This window comes from Colius striatus, chromosome 2 (genome assembly GCF_028858725.1).
Source record: "Colius striatus isolate bColStr4 chromosome 2, bColStr4.1.hap1, whole genome shotgun sequence".
Classification (NCBI taxonomy): Eukaryota; Metazoa; Chordata; class Aves; order Coliiformes; family Coliidae; genus Colius; species Colius striatus.
In genome coordinates, this window is record NC_084760.1 from 11,683,827 (window position 1) to 11,702,238 (window position 18,412).

The following is an 18,412-nucleotide window of genomic DNA, read 5'->3' on the forward strand; positions in this document are numbered from 1 at the left end:
GAGACTGTCCTGAGTTGGCGTAAAATGCCTCACAAAAACCAAGTTGTATCCTATAAATTAGGTGAGAGACAGAAACTACATTGGCTTAGACTACATGCCTCCTCTCGATGCTTTCCTCAATTATTTTCTAGACATCTGCAACCTGATTAACTCTTTCTTTTGAGTCATCTTGGAGAGGTGTTGCCTTGCCAGAAATACATCCTCCTCCTTCACAGCGGGCCACATAGAATCATAGAATGGTAGCTGCTGGAAGGGACCTTTAGAGATCATCTAGTCCAACTCCCCTGCAGGAGCAGGTCCACCTAGATCAGGTGACAGTGTCCAGGTCTTGAAGACCTCCAAGGAAGGAGCCTTCACACCTCCCTGGGCAGCCTGTGCCAGGGCTCCCTCACCCTCAGAGTAAAATAGTTTTTTCTTATGTTTAAATGGAACTTTTTGTGCTCCAGCTTAAACCCATTACCTCTTGTCCTATTGCTAGACACCACAGAAAAAAGGGATGCCCCAACCTCCTGACACCCACCATTTACATATTTGTAAATATTAATGAGATTCCCCTCTCAGTCTCCTCTTTTCTAGACTAAACAGCCCCAGTTCCCGCAGCCTTTCCTCTTAAGGAAGATGTTCCAGTCCTCTGATCATCTTGGTGGCCCTGTGCTGGCCTCTCTCCAGCACTTCCCTGTCCCTCTTGAGCTGAGGAGCCCAGAACTGGACACAGGACTCCCCATGAGGCCTTAGCAGGGCACTGCTTCTTTCGTGAAGCCTGAGGCACTGAAACACCTCATCTCTCCCTGCCACTTGAACTTTTCCTCTAAGAGGGCTGTCAGACACTGTCCCAGGCTGCCCAGGGAGGTGGCGGAGTCACCATCCCTGGAGATATTCAACAGATACATAAATGAGGCGCTGAGGGATATGGTTTAATGATGGGCTCGGCAGTGTGAGGGCAGTGATTTGAGTCTTCCTCCGTCCTCACCCCTGCGGCGGCCATATTGACACCGCCTCACCGTCACGGCTGACCCCGTCACGGCTGGCCCCGCCCCCTCCCGGCCCCGCCCCCGCTCGCCGCCGCCGCCGGATCCGGCCTGTCAATCAATCCGGGCTCCGACGCGGGGGCCGGAAACGAGGCGGTATTCCTAGCCAATCGGCGTGTGAGCTGTGGGCATGCCGCAGCCAATCGGCTGCTTGCTTCTTCGGGGGTGCGGCGGTGGCTGCTGTCCCTGCGCCCCGCTGTGAGCTGCTGGCTCGGGCTGTCGCTGTCGCTGCTTGAGGTACCGCGGTAGCCGCAGCAGCCTGGCCCCGGCCCTGAGCCTGACCCTGCCCCGCTGTCACTGAGGATGAGCCCCCGCGCTGCCCAGCGCGCCTCCCGCCCTGCCCGCCCGAGTCCGTTCATCTAGCGACTGGTGAGGGGCGGGCCGCGACCTGCTGATGTGTCCGGAGGGGGAGCCGGGCCTGGGAGGAGGGCAGTGTCCCAGCTGGCCCTGCCGGAGGGGATGGGACGGCACGGGAAGGGACAGCGGTGGTGGAGGGCTGCAGGAATGAGGAGGGCCTCAGGCAGGAGAGCTGGGGTGGTGGGATAAAGGACAGCCGGACACGTAGAATGGGAGGGGAGCGGCTTCGAGGCGGAAGAAAAGTGGCTCGGCCGACTGTTTACTTAAGTCTCTTCCCGGCTACGTGGACATGTGTGATGGGAGTCCAAACCACCACTTTTCCCCTTGCCTGCATTTAGCCTGTGGCTAGCTCTGTGAAATACTTCAGACCTTCCTCCCCCTTGACACTGGCAGCAGCCTCTTCCAGATTTCCTAGCTAGATTCCCATAAGTCTTAGAATCGTAGAATCACAGAATGGTAGGGATTGGAAGGGAACTCTAGAAATCATCAAGTCCAACCCCCTTGCTAAAGAAGATTCACCTCCACCAGGAACGTGTCCAGGTGGGTTTTGAAAATCTCCAGAGAAGGAGCCTCCACACCCTCTCTGGGCAGCCTGTGCCAGGACTCCATCACCCTTGCAGTGAAATAGTTTTTGCTTGTGTAAGCTTCTTGTGCTTCAGGCCCTCCTGGTGATACTTTCCTGCAGCTTTTGATAGCAGCTCAGTGTTTCTGGCTTTGAAGAGCAGTGTAAGCACCAGAGAGCTAAAATGTCGTAGTTAGCTTAAAAGGATATTTCTGTGCAGTCTTCTCGGGGGCCGACCACCTGCTTTCTGAATTCTAGCTCTTGTTTTTGCAGACATGGTCAATGTCTTCATGGAAACTGACCACAATTTGTAGTTTACAAAAAAGTAATAATTGCCCTACAACATCTGATGTGGATACTCTTTAATAATACTGTACCAAAAGTTCAGAGTTCATTCAGAATAGTCAGCTTTTCATAAGACTTGATGTATTTATCAGATATAGTTTTTTAAGTGTGGTGAAATTCCAAAGTACGTTTGTGAATCATTTCTGTTGACTTACCTTCAGGTTATCCATTTCACCAAAACCTATGGAGTGTGCTCCCCGTGTATTGTGGAAATGCCTGTAATGCCTCACTGTACTTTTATTTATACCACTTTTGCTATGTTTTCATTTTTTGGTCAGTGTTAAGTTACTAAATGCAAGTAGTTTTGATTGAGTCTATGTAAGCCAAGCACAGTATTTCAGAGTTTACTGTTTGTGCACTCTGGTTTCTGACTAATAGATCTGCCCTGACGTGTTGTAGTTGAATTTAGCTACCAATGGTACTTTGATATTTTCTTGACAGACGTGTCTGCCTTTAATTGGTAGTACATGACAGCACTGTTAGGAGCAAATGGATTAGAGTTGCTGGATCACTGAATATCTTATCCTGATAAGGATTATGCTGCTGTCACTGTGAAGGCAGAACTTCTAGAAAGTCTAGAGAGAGAACCTGTAAAGGTCACTTGTTCTGGGAGTGTATTTTTTGCCAAGCAGTGTCACAGAAGCCTCAGCCCAATAAATGAAACAGCTTGGATTTGCTGCAACACAGGAGACTTAGCAGGCAAGGTAGAATGCAAGTTAGTTTTCCTTCCTGACTTTACTTCTAGGCAGGTCACATCTATTTAAAACTCAAACAGATTGCATGTTGTTGAGTCCATTTTGAGAGCCTCATTAGCATTCAGTGTATCATTTGGAAATATTTCCTGCCATGTAGCCTTAAAATATGACTAGTTATCCCACTGTCAGGGGTCAAATGGACTAGAGTTTTCATTTTTTCTTCTTTACGTAACAGCTTCCTCATGCAAAGATTCTAGATGCTCTGTAGAAATCACAGATGAAGGAGAAAATAGATCCAATTTGTTCAGCCTATACTCACAGGTTGTTATGTAAACTTTCTGAATCCTAATTGCTCTTTCCAAAGTTTTCTTCTACCTAACTGTTTATCTTAAAACTTGATCTCTGAACTGGAGCCAGCACTCTCCCTGAAGTTCAGTGTGGTGAGAAGAGCAGAAACCTTGCTTTCTGTGCCCTGTATTGCACTGCTCCTGTAGCATTGTCAAGAATAAACTCATTTTTGAAGACTATGTGGGAAATTCTTACTGTCAAACTGCTCTAAGCTTCCACACAACTTAGATTTATCTTTTTTTCCTTAAATACTCAATCACTTTCTTGCCATAAATTATTTTATCTATTTCAGACAATACTGTTCAAGGGATTGAAAAGCCTAGACTTATGCCCAGACCAAAAAAAATGCAAGGAGTTTCTGAGCAGTTTAAACTATCTGCAGATATGTAATCTTCTGAGCAGAAATTAGTAGTCTAGCTGTTCTTCAAAGCCTTGGACAATGTGCTACTTAGAGCTGAAAGGTGTATTTACTGTTATTTTTACCTAGAGATTCATCTGTGTTTCCTTGAGGGTTTGTTGCATGTCAGTACTCTGTTCATTATATTACTACCCAGCTTCAATTTGCTAGTCACTTTCTCGCATTCTAAACTAGTACTTTAATATACATTAGTGAAAGTTGCCTTTAGGTAAGACCACAGCCAACAGAAAATCCTGGAGAATCAGTAACTTGATAGTAAATTGCCATGGCTGTATTTTTTTTGGTTTGTGGGGTTTTTATTAGCTTATAAATCAAGTAGTCTGCATGGTGAAGTTTGTTTTAGGTACAAATATTTTCAGGATTTCTATGCTGTTATGGTTACAGGTCTTTTGTGATGTTATGAACTAAGTGTGAATGGACCAGCTTGGAGAATATTATTAAATGTCAGCATGCTTGTTTAAAAAACAACCTCCCTTCCACTCCACCTTGGAAATCTTTAAGAACTTGCAATACTCTTATAAGGATGCACTTAACCTTCCCGAGGTGTATTATACTGCCAGTCATACCTCTTTTCATTTAGCAACTTATTATCAGAAGGAAGAGCAAATGAATTGTGCACCTTTTGAAAAGCCATGTTATTTACACTTTTTTTGTTTAAAGGAAGGGCTTTAGGATTGACAAGGAAAGCTCTAAGCTTCTTTTATATGGAGAATATAAACCATTATTTAGTTCCATTTTAGAAGAGCCAAATACTAGGTAGTTCTTCACCAAATGCATCCTGGTTGCAACTGGTAATTAGAAAAAAATTGATACCACTTCAAATAAATACACCTCCCAACAGAAAAAAACCCAAACCCATGAATGTAATGAGGTTCTGGCTGTTTAAAAATCAAGTAAGATTTGGAGAAATATGTTCTTAGTAAAGCAGTCTACAGCTGGAGTTTCAAGGCCAGGTCACTGATTTGGCAATTGAGTTACTTCAATGCAGGAAACATGGAAGGTGCAAAACCAGCAGTTTGTCTTCAAGTGACATTGAATTGTAACTAGCCAAATCTCTTCTGTGTTCTCTTTCTCTTCAGTGTGAGACCATTGTGTTTTTTAAGATTTAAAAAACTTGCAACAGCATCTACTAACCACTGCCTTGGCACTGGTATCCACATCCGTGTTAGGCAGATTTTGCTAGATTTGATATGGGGTACAGGCTTTCATCAGGAAGAATCTGAAAGACCAGAGATAAGAATCCTGTGTGTGCCTCTCAGGTGAGATTTTCCTTTGTCCAGTGGCTTGTGATGCCTCTGCACCAGATGTGTCAGTGTTCTAGGCATCCCAAAAAAAATGTGCTGAATATAGTCTGCCTTCACTGGGTTTATCCTCTGAAGACAGAGACAAAGAAACACATTCATAGTGGGGGGTCCTAAAGCTTCCATCATCTCTTTCTTCTGGTTTCAATTTTGTATCACCAGAACACAAGTGATTCTATATTTTTTGTGTATTCTTGGAAGTATCTTGGATGACAAAAAAGGTAAACAGAACATTTGGATGCCAAGGGCACTAACCTACCAGAAATCCCTTAAAAACAGGTTTGATAAACAGAGATTTCTGAGACTTTACAGTGGGAATCTTCTGGAGGAGACTGAGGGATGATCTCATTTATCTTTACAGATACGTAAAGGTTGGGTGTCAGGAGGATGGAGCCAGGCTGTTCTCAGTGATATCCAATGATAAGACAAGGGGCAATGGGTACAAGCTGGAGCATAAGATGTTCCAAAGAACCATAAGAAAAGCTTCTTCCCTGTTCAGGTGAGGGAGCACTGGCACAGGCTGCCCACATAGCTTGTGGAGTCTCCTTCTCTGGAAACATTCCAAACTCACCTGGACGAGTTCCTGTGTGACCTACTCTAGATGGTCACGCTCTGGCAGGGGCGTTGGACTAGATGAGATCCCTTCCAACCCTTGAGATTATGTGACTCCGCCAAACCATTTCATTTTTACCAGTGATGGAACAGAATCTCAAGATTTCACAACTGCCTTCAGCTGTTAGCAGGAAGTGAGAAATAAAATAACTTTAATTCCAAATGATACCTATTGTATCATAAACATGTTTTAAGAGGTTGTAATTTTATTTAGCTATTGATGTCTTTTAATAATTACAACATTAGGAAGACACTGGTGTTTTACTTGAATATGATGAGTGCTGAGGAGGCTACACAAATATCTGCAAATAAAAGCAGAGGCATCTAATCAAAAGGTCACTGTGTTGCAAGCATTTCAGCCTTTAAAAAGTGTTGGTGCTGTTTCTGTTTTTGGCTTATTTTACTCTTGATCATTCAGCTGGGACTCCATATAGAATCATAGGATGGTAGGGTTGGAAGGGACCTTTAGAGATCATCTAGTCCCACCCCCCTGCAGAAGAAGGGTCACCTAGATCAGGTCACGTAGGAACATGTCCAGGTGGGTCTTGAAGACCTCCAAAGAGGGAGACTCCACACCCTCGCTGGGCAGCCTGTGCCAGGGCTCCCTCACCCTCACACTAAAATAGTTTTTTTCTGTACTAGAAGTAAGCATTTGGACAGCACAAAAGTTTTCAACAGCCATGAATAAGCCTCAATTCACCATTTTAAAGTTTTAAGGTTTCATGGAAGGACTTCTGTTGTATTTAAAAATAGCCGGATCAGTTATTAACCCCTTTCAGATGTCATAACAATGTGACAGTATGTTATTGGTATGCAGGTCTTTATTGTGGAGGGGTGGAAACTTACCTACAGACTTCTATCTTCAAACTCAGGGTGTATATATCAGTGTACAAGTACAGTATCTTGTGTTGGAATGTTTATAGTAGACGAAGGTTGGGTTAGAATGACTTAGAAAGCAATAATTTGTCAGGGTCAGATTTCACATAGCTGCAGTCAACGTCACCATGATGGGCTTAGTGTGAGGTGGGCAGGGCTGCATTTCTATTTAGTAGCAGAATTTTTTATTCTTCTAAAGTGTGGTTTGTTGTTGACGGTATTTTTGATGTTTGGTGAGGCTAGAGATCAGATGTTTTAAAGAAGTTTTTCTCTGGCCTCCCTGTTCCTTTCTTATAATGGCACAAGTTCCTTTGGAACCAAAGATTTTCTTTCTTCTGAATAATTTTCTCATGCAATTGTGTGCCTTAAATAGGTGTGTAGGTGCACAAGGGGAGGCAGGGCATGGGGCACGGCAGGGATGCTTCCCTGGGTGGTGGTGTCATTTCATACCAGTTTACATAAGCAGTTAGTCGACTTTATGACTCCACTGAGTAATTTTTCTTTATGTTCTTTTTATTTTTAATTCTTTGTAGCACTAATAACAATATCTTAATGAATAATTGTGAAGATGTGCCTTACAAGGCATATGTAAAATTCATCCTTCTTCCACAGCGTAGTTTTATTGCCTAGTGACATATTGATGGGATGTGACAATTTGAGGTCAATAGCACTGCTGATGTTTTTCCCGTAGATCTTCCTAAAGAATGTTTTTAAAAGACTATTACTCTTTAGAGGGATGTTTGATGCACTGGCAATCAGAGTCTGCTGATCGTAGTCACCTGCCACACCTTGATTCCTTGGAGGAGCAAGTCACTCTGTTCTTGAAACTAGAGCTTTTCTTCAAGCTTGAGAGACTGATTCACTTTTCCTTATAGTCTGAGAGAAAAGGAGAAGTATCCACACAAGTATATGTTAAATTTCTTGTGTTACTACAGAAGTTTGTTTGTTGTTTGTAAAATGCTCTGTAGAATGAACTGAAACTTGCTATGACAAATGTAAGCTAAACAGCTATGGTCAGTTTTGTTGTCTAAGAGGTTTCTGAATGTTACTCCTTGTCATGGATGAGAGACTAAATTGTAGTGAATAAAAACTACTTTGTTGGGTTTTTTTTGTTTGCCTGCTGTTTGCTTTGAAGGCAGATATTGAATATCTTCTGATAGGCAGTTTTCTATTCCAAGTATTTAATCTCTTCTGAACAAGGGAGAAAAATAACTGCTGAAGAGTTTGTCATGAGATGTTTAAATGAATACTCTGGCATTAGAAATGAATTTGTTTTTTTCTTCAAAGTTTAGATTCTGGTACTAGTGCTTGCTCTAAACTGATTGCATTCAGCTTTCTGTCAATCATAGAATCAGAGAATGGTAGGATTGGAAGGGACCTTTAGAGATCATCTAGTCAAACTCCCCTGCTCAAGCAGGTCCACCTAGATCAGGTCACACAGGAACATGTCCAGGCAGATTTTGAAGATCCCCCGAGAAGGAGACTCCACGCTCTCCCTGGGCACCTTCACAGTAAAATAGTTTTTCCTTATGTTCAAATGGAACTTTTTGTGTTCCAGCTTCTTTCCATTTCCATCCTTGTCCTGTCACTGGATACAACAGACATCCATCATTTAGCTATTTGTAGATATTATTGAGATCTTGTAGATATTTCTTGAAATTGGAGGAAGATAGGGATTTCTGTTTTCTTTTCCAAACAAAATCATCTTTCCCTGAAATGTCTTTGCAGATAGAGATACTAACAAAAAAGTAGTTATATATTCAGTGCCTGAAAAGCAATGGAAACCAAGCTCAATGGAGTTTTTTGGGGGGGAGAGTGGAAGGCAGATGTGGGGTGTGCACATTTGTAATGACTGCTGAGCTGCAAAGGTAGCAAGGTGGATTTTTTGTTATGGTTTTGTTTGGTTTTTTACAGTAAAGAATTTGTTTACAGTTGTATTTATTCAGCTTTCATGATGGCAGCATCCAGCTTCTTTTGGAATATTTTAGTTCTGGGTAGAACAACCTTAAACTACAATTTGTGTACCAAACAAAAGCATCAAGCTGTATAACGCAGGATAGAGTGCTGCTTTGCTCAGTTTGCAACTCGCGCTTGAAAGATCGAAGCGTGACGCTTTCTGTGAATAGCAGTTCACATGAAATTAGGCAGTGGATCAGTGATACATGGAGTTCACTTCTTCTGTTTTAGATGGGTTTATGTCTGATTTTTGTACTGCTGTCTGCACTTTGTGTGCTGGAGCCGTTTAAAATATAACTACAGAATTCTTCTGTCAGGCCTTCTTTACTCTGGAGAAGGTAGATGCCAGAGAAAGGTGGATATGATAAAGATAAATATACTTAGATAACTGGAAGTGCTGTGTGCCCCAAACTGTAGATATATTCTCATGAAGAAGGATTTGTATCTTTGAGTCCTTTTGCTGCTTCTTCCTCCCTTACTCTGTCCAACCTCTGCCTTTGCTTCTTTCTGCCTGTTTTTAAGAGCATTAGACCTCAGCCTTATATGAGGACTAACAGCCTGGATTCATATTTCATGTACAAGTTGCTTTTCTTCACTCTGTTGCCATCGTTCCTCTTAGGTTTGTCAGCAGCTTGGGGAGTGCTGGATAGGAGCCTTACTGTTGAATCTACAGAAGAAACTTGGGAGGGAGATGGGTAGGCATTCAGGCCAGGGAAGAGGAAGTGGGGCATAATCCTATTTTGCAGTTGCTAAGGGAAATTGTGGTGGTCCCTCGTCCTTCTGGATGTGATTGACAAAACTTCTGTTAGTCAAGCTGTACTCAACTGGGGGGATTATTTGGCAGGTTTTTTCCTTATTTTTTTTTCCTCTCCCAAGCAGCCTTTTAGTTCAGTTCTTGCTTTCTGATCACAATGTAATGATATAATTAAATGGTAAACTGTCTGGGTCCTAAGGACCTTTAGACTGGGAAAGCAAACTATTTTTTTCTTTCAGATGACTTTTTTTTTTTGGATCTGATTCTCCATGTAGCCTCAAAGACTTATGTCAAACAAAGGAAGGAGATGTCTTTGGAGTCTGGAGAAGGGAGTCATGGGTTTTTAAACTGACTGAATATCTAAGATGAGATGGCATGGCACAGGTCAATTAACCCTTGCTTCTGTTTTTGTAAGAGCTGATTTCAGATGCATTTAAATTGGTACAGTTGCTAGGGAAAAGAATTTTTGTTCACTAATCTGTTCTGGTTTGTTTTCTTGCAGGTCTCCCGTGCAATTATGGAGTTTTAAAAGAAAAAGGTAGTGTGGAGGGGGAATCCCCCTCTGCACACCTGAGGTAGTTAACTTTTGGAATTTTCTATGGACAAAAATATTTGTTATATAAGATGGTGAAATAAGACTTCTAAAATATATATTTATAAATATTTATTTGGATCAAGTGCCAAACATAGCAGTACAAAGATTTCAAATGGCAGCTCACTAAAACTGGATTTACATCTTTGGAATTACAAATTTTTGAAGGCACTGTGTTGTGTACTGAATTGGAGTGCCTTGGTACAGTTAAGGGTTGTTCCCCTTAAGGAGAGGAGCAGCTTCAGAAGTGAAGATGAGTTCTCTCCTGCCAGACTGCACTTCAAAGTGTCGATCTCTACAGCATGCTTTGGATGTTATTTCTGTAGTAACCAGAGGAAGTGAAGGCCAGATCAAGGCCTTTCTCTCTTCTCACTGCTACAATGCTGCAACCATAAAGGATGCCTTTGGTAGAAATGTTATACATCTAGCTTCGTCTTGTGGCAAAAAAGGTGTACTAGACTGGTTGGCTGAGAGCAAAGGAGTAGATCTCTTGGCAAAAGACAAAGAATCTGGATGGACAGCTTTGCACAGAAGTATATTTTATGGATACATTGATTGTGTTCTGTCATTACTGAAGGTGAGTAGTTTGTAACTGTAGTTTTCCTTGGTGTCTGTGATTTTTAAAGTTGTACCAGTTACGTAAAAGTGGGATTTTTTTGTTTTTAAACTTGAATGAAACCCTTTTGAGGATTGTCTTAATACTCATATTTGATTTGTTTTTCAGTTGAGCTTGAAAGAGAAGGTGTCTCAAGGTTGTCTAGTTCAACCCCCATATTAAACAAGATCAGCTATAGCAGGTTGCCCAGTACTGTGTCCAGCTGAATTTTAAACAGAGATTCAGACATCTCTGTTCCAATGTTTTAATATCAGTGCAGGAAAAATGGGGTTTAGAGTTAAACGGATTTTTTTATATTTCAATTTCTGCCCATTGTCACTTGTCCTATCACCGTGATCCTCACTCCTCATCTCCGATCAGGTATTTATTACACATACTGATGACATGCCCCACCCCCACCCCCGACCTTCTCCAGGCTAAAACATCCCAGCTCTCTCAGCCTCTCCTTGTATGTATCAGCTTCAGCCATTATTTTCATAGTCTTTTCATAGAATCATGGAGTTCAACCACAAGTTTTGCTGAACTTACTTCTGTAGGTTCATTTCTATCTTGTACTGGGGAGTCTAGATCTGAACCCAGCACTCCAGCTGTAGCTTGCCAGTGCTGAGTAATGCCTGCTGGCAACGTGCCGGCATGCAGCCTTGAATGCTTTTACCATTCTTAGCTGTGAGAACATATTGCTTGCTTGTGGTCAACTGCTCGTCCACCAAGAGCCACAAGTCCTTTTCTGCCAAACTGCTTTCTAGTCGGTTGGCCTTCAGCTGTATTGGGACCCTGGCGTGTTTCTTCCTAGGGCCAGGATCTGCGTTTCCCTTTGTTGAACTTCATGAGGTTCCTCTTGGCCCAATGCTCCAATCTGTCAGGTCCCTCTGATTGGCAACTCAACCTGCCACTCCTCCTGGTCTTGGGTCATCATCAGGCTTGCTGAGGGTGCATTCTGTCTTGTCATCCCCTTCGTTACTGATGATGTTAAACAGCAGTGGCCCCAGAATCTATCCCTGGGGTATTTAACTAGTGTGGATGACAGACTTCTGTTGTGGGCTGAAGGCAGTTACGGCTTCCTCTCAGACTCTAATTAACTACAAGTTTTGCTGCTCAATGGCTGGGGTTTGTTTTTACAAATTCAGACCACGTGAATATCACTGCAGCCTCTGTTCTACTTGTAGATGACTTAGCTGCCACAGAGAAGACTATCCAACTACCTATTAAATCACAAAAATAGGTCAGTCGTTGTGTTGTGTAGTGAATTACACCAGCACTGTTACTGGTAGGATTGCATTTATAATTTGTAGTATCTATGTTGTTGTTCTGCTGGCTAGTGTTTTTTCCAAGGAAGTTATGGGTTAAAACCTCTACTGCAAATCTGGCTAGCTGTCTCTCTATGCTTAAATGAATTGTGCTTCCTCAGTTTTTGCATTTCATATGTTTTACCTCTGAAGTGTCAGATTCTGTAAGATCTTCCTTTATATTAACCATGAACTGTGGTATGTACATGTACAGCTGTATTATTCATTAGGTTCTGCCTGGAGACATCTGCAGTATTCAGGGATGCAATGGATGACACTTGACTTCCTTAAAGCTAATGCTGACATAGCAGCATTTTGTATTGTGTTTTGTATTGAGAAAGTGGTATTTAGAGAGAATGTCTATGTGTCTCTTGAGTTCTGAAAGACTGCCCTGTTCATGCTTTGTGCTTCTGAAGCATCCCTGCTGCTATCTTGTTGGTCTGTTTGTGTCCCTTTCCCTTTTCACAGCAACTGTGAAGCACTGTTCCCCGCTTGTTTTCAAAGCCACAGGAGGGTTTTTTTTAAAAATTTTCTCACTTCTCTACCTTGTCAAAACTGACTCTGTAAATGTACTAATATAAGAAGATGTGTTCCTTGAAGCTGGTAAATGTATTTTTGGTAAATACTTGCCCTTCCTAGATGTCAATGCATTATCTTAAAGTGAGTTTCACTGATTACATCTTGTTATATATCATTATATATTACATTTATACATATTAAATTATATATTACATCTTATTGTATGTCATCTATATTAAAATACCTCTTCTTACTCAATTGTGATTCGTACAGTAAAATCTCAGTTAATAGACCAACATGATGTATACGTGGCTGAACAGAACTGAACTGTTTTTTTCATACTTACTTACAGTTTACTTGAATCTGAAGATTTTCTTTTACCAATATTAAACTTCAATTAAAAACTTGTTTATCTTCTTAAATGTTTATATGGCTTACTTCAAGCTATGGAGTTAATTTTAACTTCTGTCCTTCTCTTCCCCTCCTTTCCTTGTCTTTTAGCATGGCGTTAGTTTGTACATTCAGGATAAAGAAGGCTTGTCAGCCCTGGATCTTGTGATGAAAGATAGACCAATCCACGTGGTGTTCAAGAAAACTGGTAGGAAGTCAAATAGCTTAGATTGTATTTTACAAGGAGATATGTTTCAACAATGTGTTAATGTATGTACCAGTTTAGACAGTATTTTGTGTTTCTAATTAGGACTGTGTAAGTCATGAGGTACTAGAAGATATGGGGTCACTAATATCATAAGACAACAGATGCGGAAGAGTGGCAGTAGGCACAGAATACACATGTATAGGAAAAATAAATGAATAATGACTGACTTTGAGATCCAAAAAAAAAAGCCAAGTTTAGATCACTTCTATGTCTTTTCAAAAAGAGGAGAAATACAGTCTTGATTCTTCAAAGTATTTTTTAGATAAAGTAACTTGGTGTAAGCTAGTTCCAATCACTCTAAATACAATTTCTCCATGTAGGAAATGAGTTTGTGAGAATAACCCTGAGCACACAAGTTTTTGTTTGACAGGGGAGTAGTTTTTCCAGTAGCTTCTATATATTTGTATATTCTTTTATACTTTTTTTACCCTCCTTCTTTTCCTTTCATTATTGTTTGCAAGTTTGGTCTTGTTCTACAGTGAAACTTGTACTTTTCAGCTTCTTTCCAGTCAGTTTTAGTAATTTTGGATACACAAATCCTGAGTTTTGTGTATTTTAAATTTTATCTTGTAAAATGTGTGAAAATTCTTCAGTCTTTGTAATAGTGGTGCAACTTGATCAAACATACATTGATTTCAGTTTTTTACTCAACAAAAAATGGTGGTCAGATATCACTGTAATTGAGAGGTTATTTAAAAAACATAAAGTGTTAGTTTTTGGCCACATTTCTGATTTGAAAGTGCATAACAATTTTTGGGGAAAGCTTTTTACTAAATTGAAGGGGAAATCATCTATAAACGAAGGTAGCAGTAGTTGTTTTCTGAAAACACATAAAATGAATCTGCTGCAGAGGAGTGTTTTCATTTCCTGCAACCGAAAAATATATGTAAGTAATGTTTGTTTATCTGTACATTATTGTTATTTTGTCATCTCACCTGTCATAAGAATACATATTTGGAAAATTCAACAAAAAATGTAAAAAGCAGCTTTCTTCTTGGAGTTTTAAATGGAAACAGCAGGATTTGCTTTTCAAAGTCAGTATGCTGAAGACTGTTACATTTCCAAGCTGCAGAGATGTGTTTTGTTTTCATTGCAGACCCCACAGAAGTCTACACTTGGGGAAACAATATAAATTTTACTTTGGGTCATGGTGGTCAACAGGGTAAACATCATCCTGAACTGGTGGACCTTTTTCCTCGGAACGGCATTTATATCAAACAGGTATTTCTCAGTGGAGGTGTACATGAGAGGCAACTGATATTGAAGATATTATGAAGTTATGAAGATTTTCGTGAAAGAAGGGGGTTTTTTTGGTTGTGTTTATTTTTTTTCTTCTCCCCTCATCTCTTTTTCTCCCTAGTTACTTCTCTGCAAGTGTCTTCAGCAGCTAAGGAGTGAGTGCTAGAGCAGGCCTGCTGTAATATAGTCTTGCAGCTTCTCCCTCAGCCCCCACCATCACCCTCAGTGAAAGTGTGGTCTTCTCTTTTGGTGGGGAGAATGTTTTGAGGTTTTTTTTAAATACAATTTACCTTGGATGTATGGCTTGTATATCACTAAATAAATTAAAAAATATGATACTTCTGTAACTGTTTCTGGTTTCTGACTTCTTGTGCAACGCCCATAGAGAACTAATGTGGGGTGATGAACCTGTTTGATACATGTTGAATTAAAATTCTTGTGTTGAAAGCAGCATGTGCTGTTAAGCACATCTCCTGTAGCAGTAGTTTTGTCCATAATAACTTCTTGGGATTTCTATTTAAGAATATTTAAAAGGTTAAAGTACAAGTTGAACAAGCATTTAGGACAGATAATCTGTGCTACAGTCTTAACGTGTTTCCTTCAGCTATTCCAAGGTGGTATTGTTACTCTTAAAACTTAATCTTTTCATCTTCTGTTAGTCTGGAGCGCTGTGCTTCAACTTATTTTAATAAATACAAGCTGTAGGTCTCTTCAAGTAGGTTAAGGCAGTGCATAATAAATTTAAGGCAAATACTTTGTTTTCCTTGTGACTCAATTTGGCAGTCCTGTGCTTTAATCCTAGTATCTTACTTGTATTTTCATGACAGTTCTTTATTAAAGCTGAACTTCTTCACAAAGTAGTTTTGACAGATGTTTCCAGATTATCCAAGAAAATGAATTTGTCCTATACTGCCTCCTACCAACCCCTTTTTGGCCCTTTTTTTTTCAGGTGGTACTCTGCAAATTCCATTCTGTATTCCTTTCCCACAAAGGTCAAGTTTATACATGTGGACATGGACAAGGAGGACGCTTGGGTCATGGTGATGAACAAACATGCCTGGTATGCTGTCTTATGCTATCTCATGTAGTCTGGCATGATGTTTTTTCTATTTCAAACAGTGAGTCTAAAACGTGAATTGGAGTTTCTATGAGTGTTTTTATTTCAAAACAAGTCTGCTGTTGATGTCACACAATCCTCTTGCTCTTCACCAAATAACAGAAAACATTCTCTGTTCTTCTGGTGATCTGGCAGAGAGAAGAAGAGCATGCATTTAAATATAGTTTAATTTAACTAGATACTGTGGTCAAACTTGCGTGTTATGTCCAAGTTCTTTTAAAGCCTATCTGATGCCAGATAAGTGGAAGCAAATGGTTTTTGTCTGGACTGGCTTCTTATATGGATTTGCAAATTGCTGTTTTGAAATTGGGATTTTACCCAGTTGAATAATGGAGAACTTGCATTGGAGTGCTCAAAGAGTCAAAGATACAGAACTGCTTCCCTATTCTTTAGAATTTTCTTAGGTGTATCTTGGGATTTGGAGGGAGAGACCGTTAATGTTCATGGTAGTTCAGGAAGAAAAGTGAAAGAAGCAATGGAATAGTATTTGTCCAACTGTCTTGAAAATACAGTTTCCTACCTAACTTTGGAGCAAGTTGTTAAAAAATCGTCTCCCCCGATAGCAGAGGATGGATTTCAAATGAAAATCCTTTGTCTTATTTCACTGGATGGGGTAATTATATTAATGAGTGTATTGTACATTCAAATGCATCTTCATCTCTAGTTAAATATTTGGTCACGACTCTCTGTTGATATATGACCTCAGTTTTATATCAATATCTTTTTTTTCTTGTTCAGGTACCAAGACTTGTGGAAGGCTTAGCTGGCCATCAGTGCTCCCAGATAGCTGCAGCTAAGGATCATACTGTTGTTTTAACAGAAGATGGATATGTTTACACATTTGGTTTAAATACATTTCATCAATTGGGTATTAATCCTCCTTCTGCTAACTGCACTGTTCCTAGACAGGTAAAACTAACATAGTCAAAGCTTAGTTGTTTGTTATAATAGAAAGTAAAATGTGAAGATTGCAGAAATAACTTTTAAACTTCTTCAGGATGAAATAAAAGTTGCATAAAGTCAAATGTGAGATCAAATCAAATCTCGATTCCCTGTTACAATATATCACAGTCTTAAATAGCTGTGTCCTGATAAACATTTTAGTTTGTAACCTGAACTGTACTAATGTTTGTAGTGATAAGTGTGATACAAGGTACAGTTGCCAAAAGCCTTTTCTTGTCCAAATTGTTCTGTAGATGAGATGGTGTAAAAGTAATAGGTATATATTACTTGAGATTCATGTACTTCACTCCTTTTGGATGATGGATCTCAGGGTTTGATGGTCATGTCCTTTGATGGAAACAATGTTGATTCTGGAGTCCATAAAGCTTTGGGAAAAATATTGACAGGGAAAAGAGAGTGTGTGTCTTAGCAACTCGACAATATTTCTATGCTCAGTCTCTAACCTTTTCTAATTATTGTGTTTTTTAAAGTAAATAAGATTTATACTGCCCTTTATGAAAGGAAGCTTCATCTGGAGTAAAACTACGTTGCACTACCAATTTTATAGAAGTAGGAAAGAATAATTGGCCCAAGTGCAACAGAGTATTGTTTTGGGGTACACTGACTTGTCTTTAACAGTGTAATGATAGCTATGTATCCCCAGTGTTGGCTTTGATCTTGATCTGGAAAATCAAGTAAAATTTGAAGTGTGAAATTGGTAATGTAATGTTCTGACAGTGTGTTTAAAGCATTAGGACTCTACAAGCTGAAAATTTTTAACTAACACTTTTGCAACACCTTAGTCTTCTTTGACTGTTACATATACATCCTGTGAAGTCTTGTTCAACATCTTACATGTGAAGACAGCCTGAAGGGATTTGTTTCTAGTTTTGATTAGATAATGCAAGAAGTTTACTCCTTTTTGTCTCTAGTGAGATAGTGCCGGACTTGACAAACTTCTGTAATAAACCTGACGTTATAGTGTATGTGGATTGATGCTTCATTCTTAATCATGTGAAATTCACCTGTTGCTGCTTAATATTAAGATGTACTTTGGATTTGTGCTTAGGTTCAGGCAAAAAACCTGAAAGGTAGAATGGTGATTGGAGTGGCAGCAGGGAGATTCCATACAGTGCTATGGACTAAGGAAGCAGTGTATACGATGGGGCTGAATGGCGGCCAACTAGGTAAGGTAGAAGCCTTCTGAAAGTAAAACCCAGCCATTAAAAGATGTTATTCGTACTAAAGCTGTTATCTGCTTTGTACAACAGGAAGCCTTCTCTCCCTTTCTCTCTCTCTCCCTTTCTCTCTCTCTCCCTTTCTCTCTCTCTCCCTTTCTCTCTCTCTCCCTTTCTCTCTCTCTCCCTTTCTCTCTCTCTCCCTTTCTCTCTCTCTCTCTTTCTTTTTTTAGAACTAGTCTCACATCTGCCCTTCACACTTCTTTGGAAGAATATATTTCATTACTGCCAATCACTTTCACATTTTGATGTGATGAGAGCTAGTCAAATTTAGCTGTCTTATTTGAACTCTTTATAATTCTTTTGCCTTCCATATATCTTGTGTGGTCCTGCCACACTTTCAGGAAATGATGTGTCGCTGTGTATGTCACAGATTATTGCAGGACGTGCTTGTCTCTTTCCAGCAGTCTGGCTAGTACTACCCTCAATAAACTACCATTCAGCTTTTGTGCCTATGTCTTTTCACCACACACTGTCAACATGCTCCTGATAACATTTTTCATGCTAACTTTTTAAACTGAGGTACTTGCCCCATCTAGATTTCTTTTTCAGTGCAGTTACCAGAATCTTTACTTAACTTTACTTAACTTGATCTTATTCTGAAGTCAAGAAAGACTAATAAAAATCTATTACCAACTAATGAACTTCTTGATTTGTTATATGAATGGGATACTTTAGTTGCTTTTATCTTATTGAATAAACAAGTATTGCAGTGTTGGTTTGGATTTGCATTTCTGTATCTGTGTGCAAACAAACCTAATAGTTAGCTCTGGTACTTAACAGTTCATCTACATCAGTTCTGACATCAGGTTCAGACTTTTTGTGTTCCTATTTAGTGTTACAAAGATATGTGGGAAGAAAAATCTTTATCAGAGAAGTATCTTACTAATGACTGTTTTTTGTGGGTTTTGGATATTTTTTTATATGCATTTATCATATAAGTTGGGGTTTTT

At 40.0% G+C, this 18,412-nt stretch overlaps 1 protein-coding gene across 3 annotated transcripts in view; it reads left to right on the plus strand.

The window, feature by feature from the left end:
- The first annotated feature begins 1,202 nt into the window (after positions 1-1,202).
- The window catches only part of IBTK (inhibitor of Bruton tyrosine kinase), a 54,422-nt gene continuing 37,212 nt past the window's right edge, over positions 1,203-18,412 (plus strand). For 2 of the 3 annotated variants that reach the window (XM_061989878.1, XM_061989880.1), the window contains exons 1-7: positions 1,203-1,397; positions 9,755-10,421; positions 12,767-12,863; positions 14,020-14,144; positions 15,112-15,222; positions 16,018-16,188; positions 17,291-17,408. In XM_061989878.1, the coding sequence (XP_061845862.1) occupies positions 10,098-10,421; positions 12,767-12,863; positions 14,020-14,144; positions 15,112-15,222; positions 16,018-16,188; positions 17,291-17,408 (946 nt within the window). In that variant the 5' untranslated portion in view covers positions 1,203-1,397; positions 9,755-10,097. Of the gene's footprint in view, positions 1,398-1,556; positions 1,926-9,754; positions 10,422-12,766; positions 12,864-14,019; positions 14,145-15,111; positions 15,223-16,017; positions 16,189-17,290; positions 17,409-18,412 lie in introns of those variants that run through there. The other variant, XM_061989879.1, reaches the window with a different exon arrangement.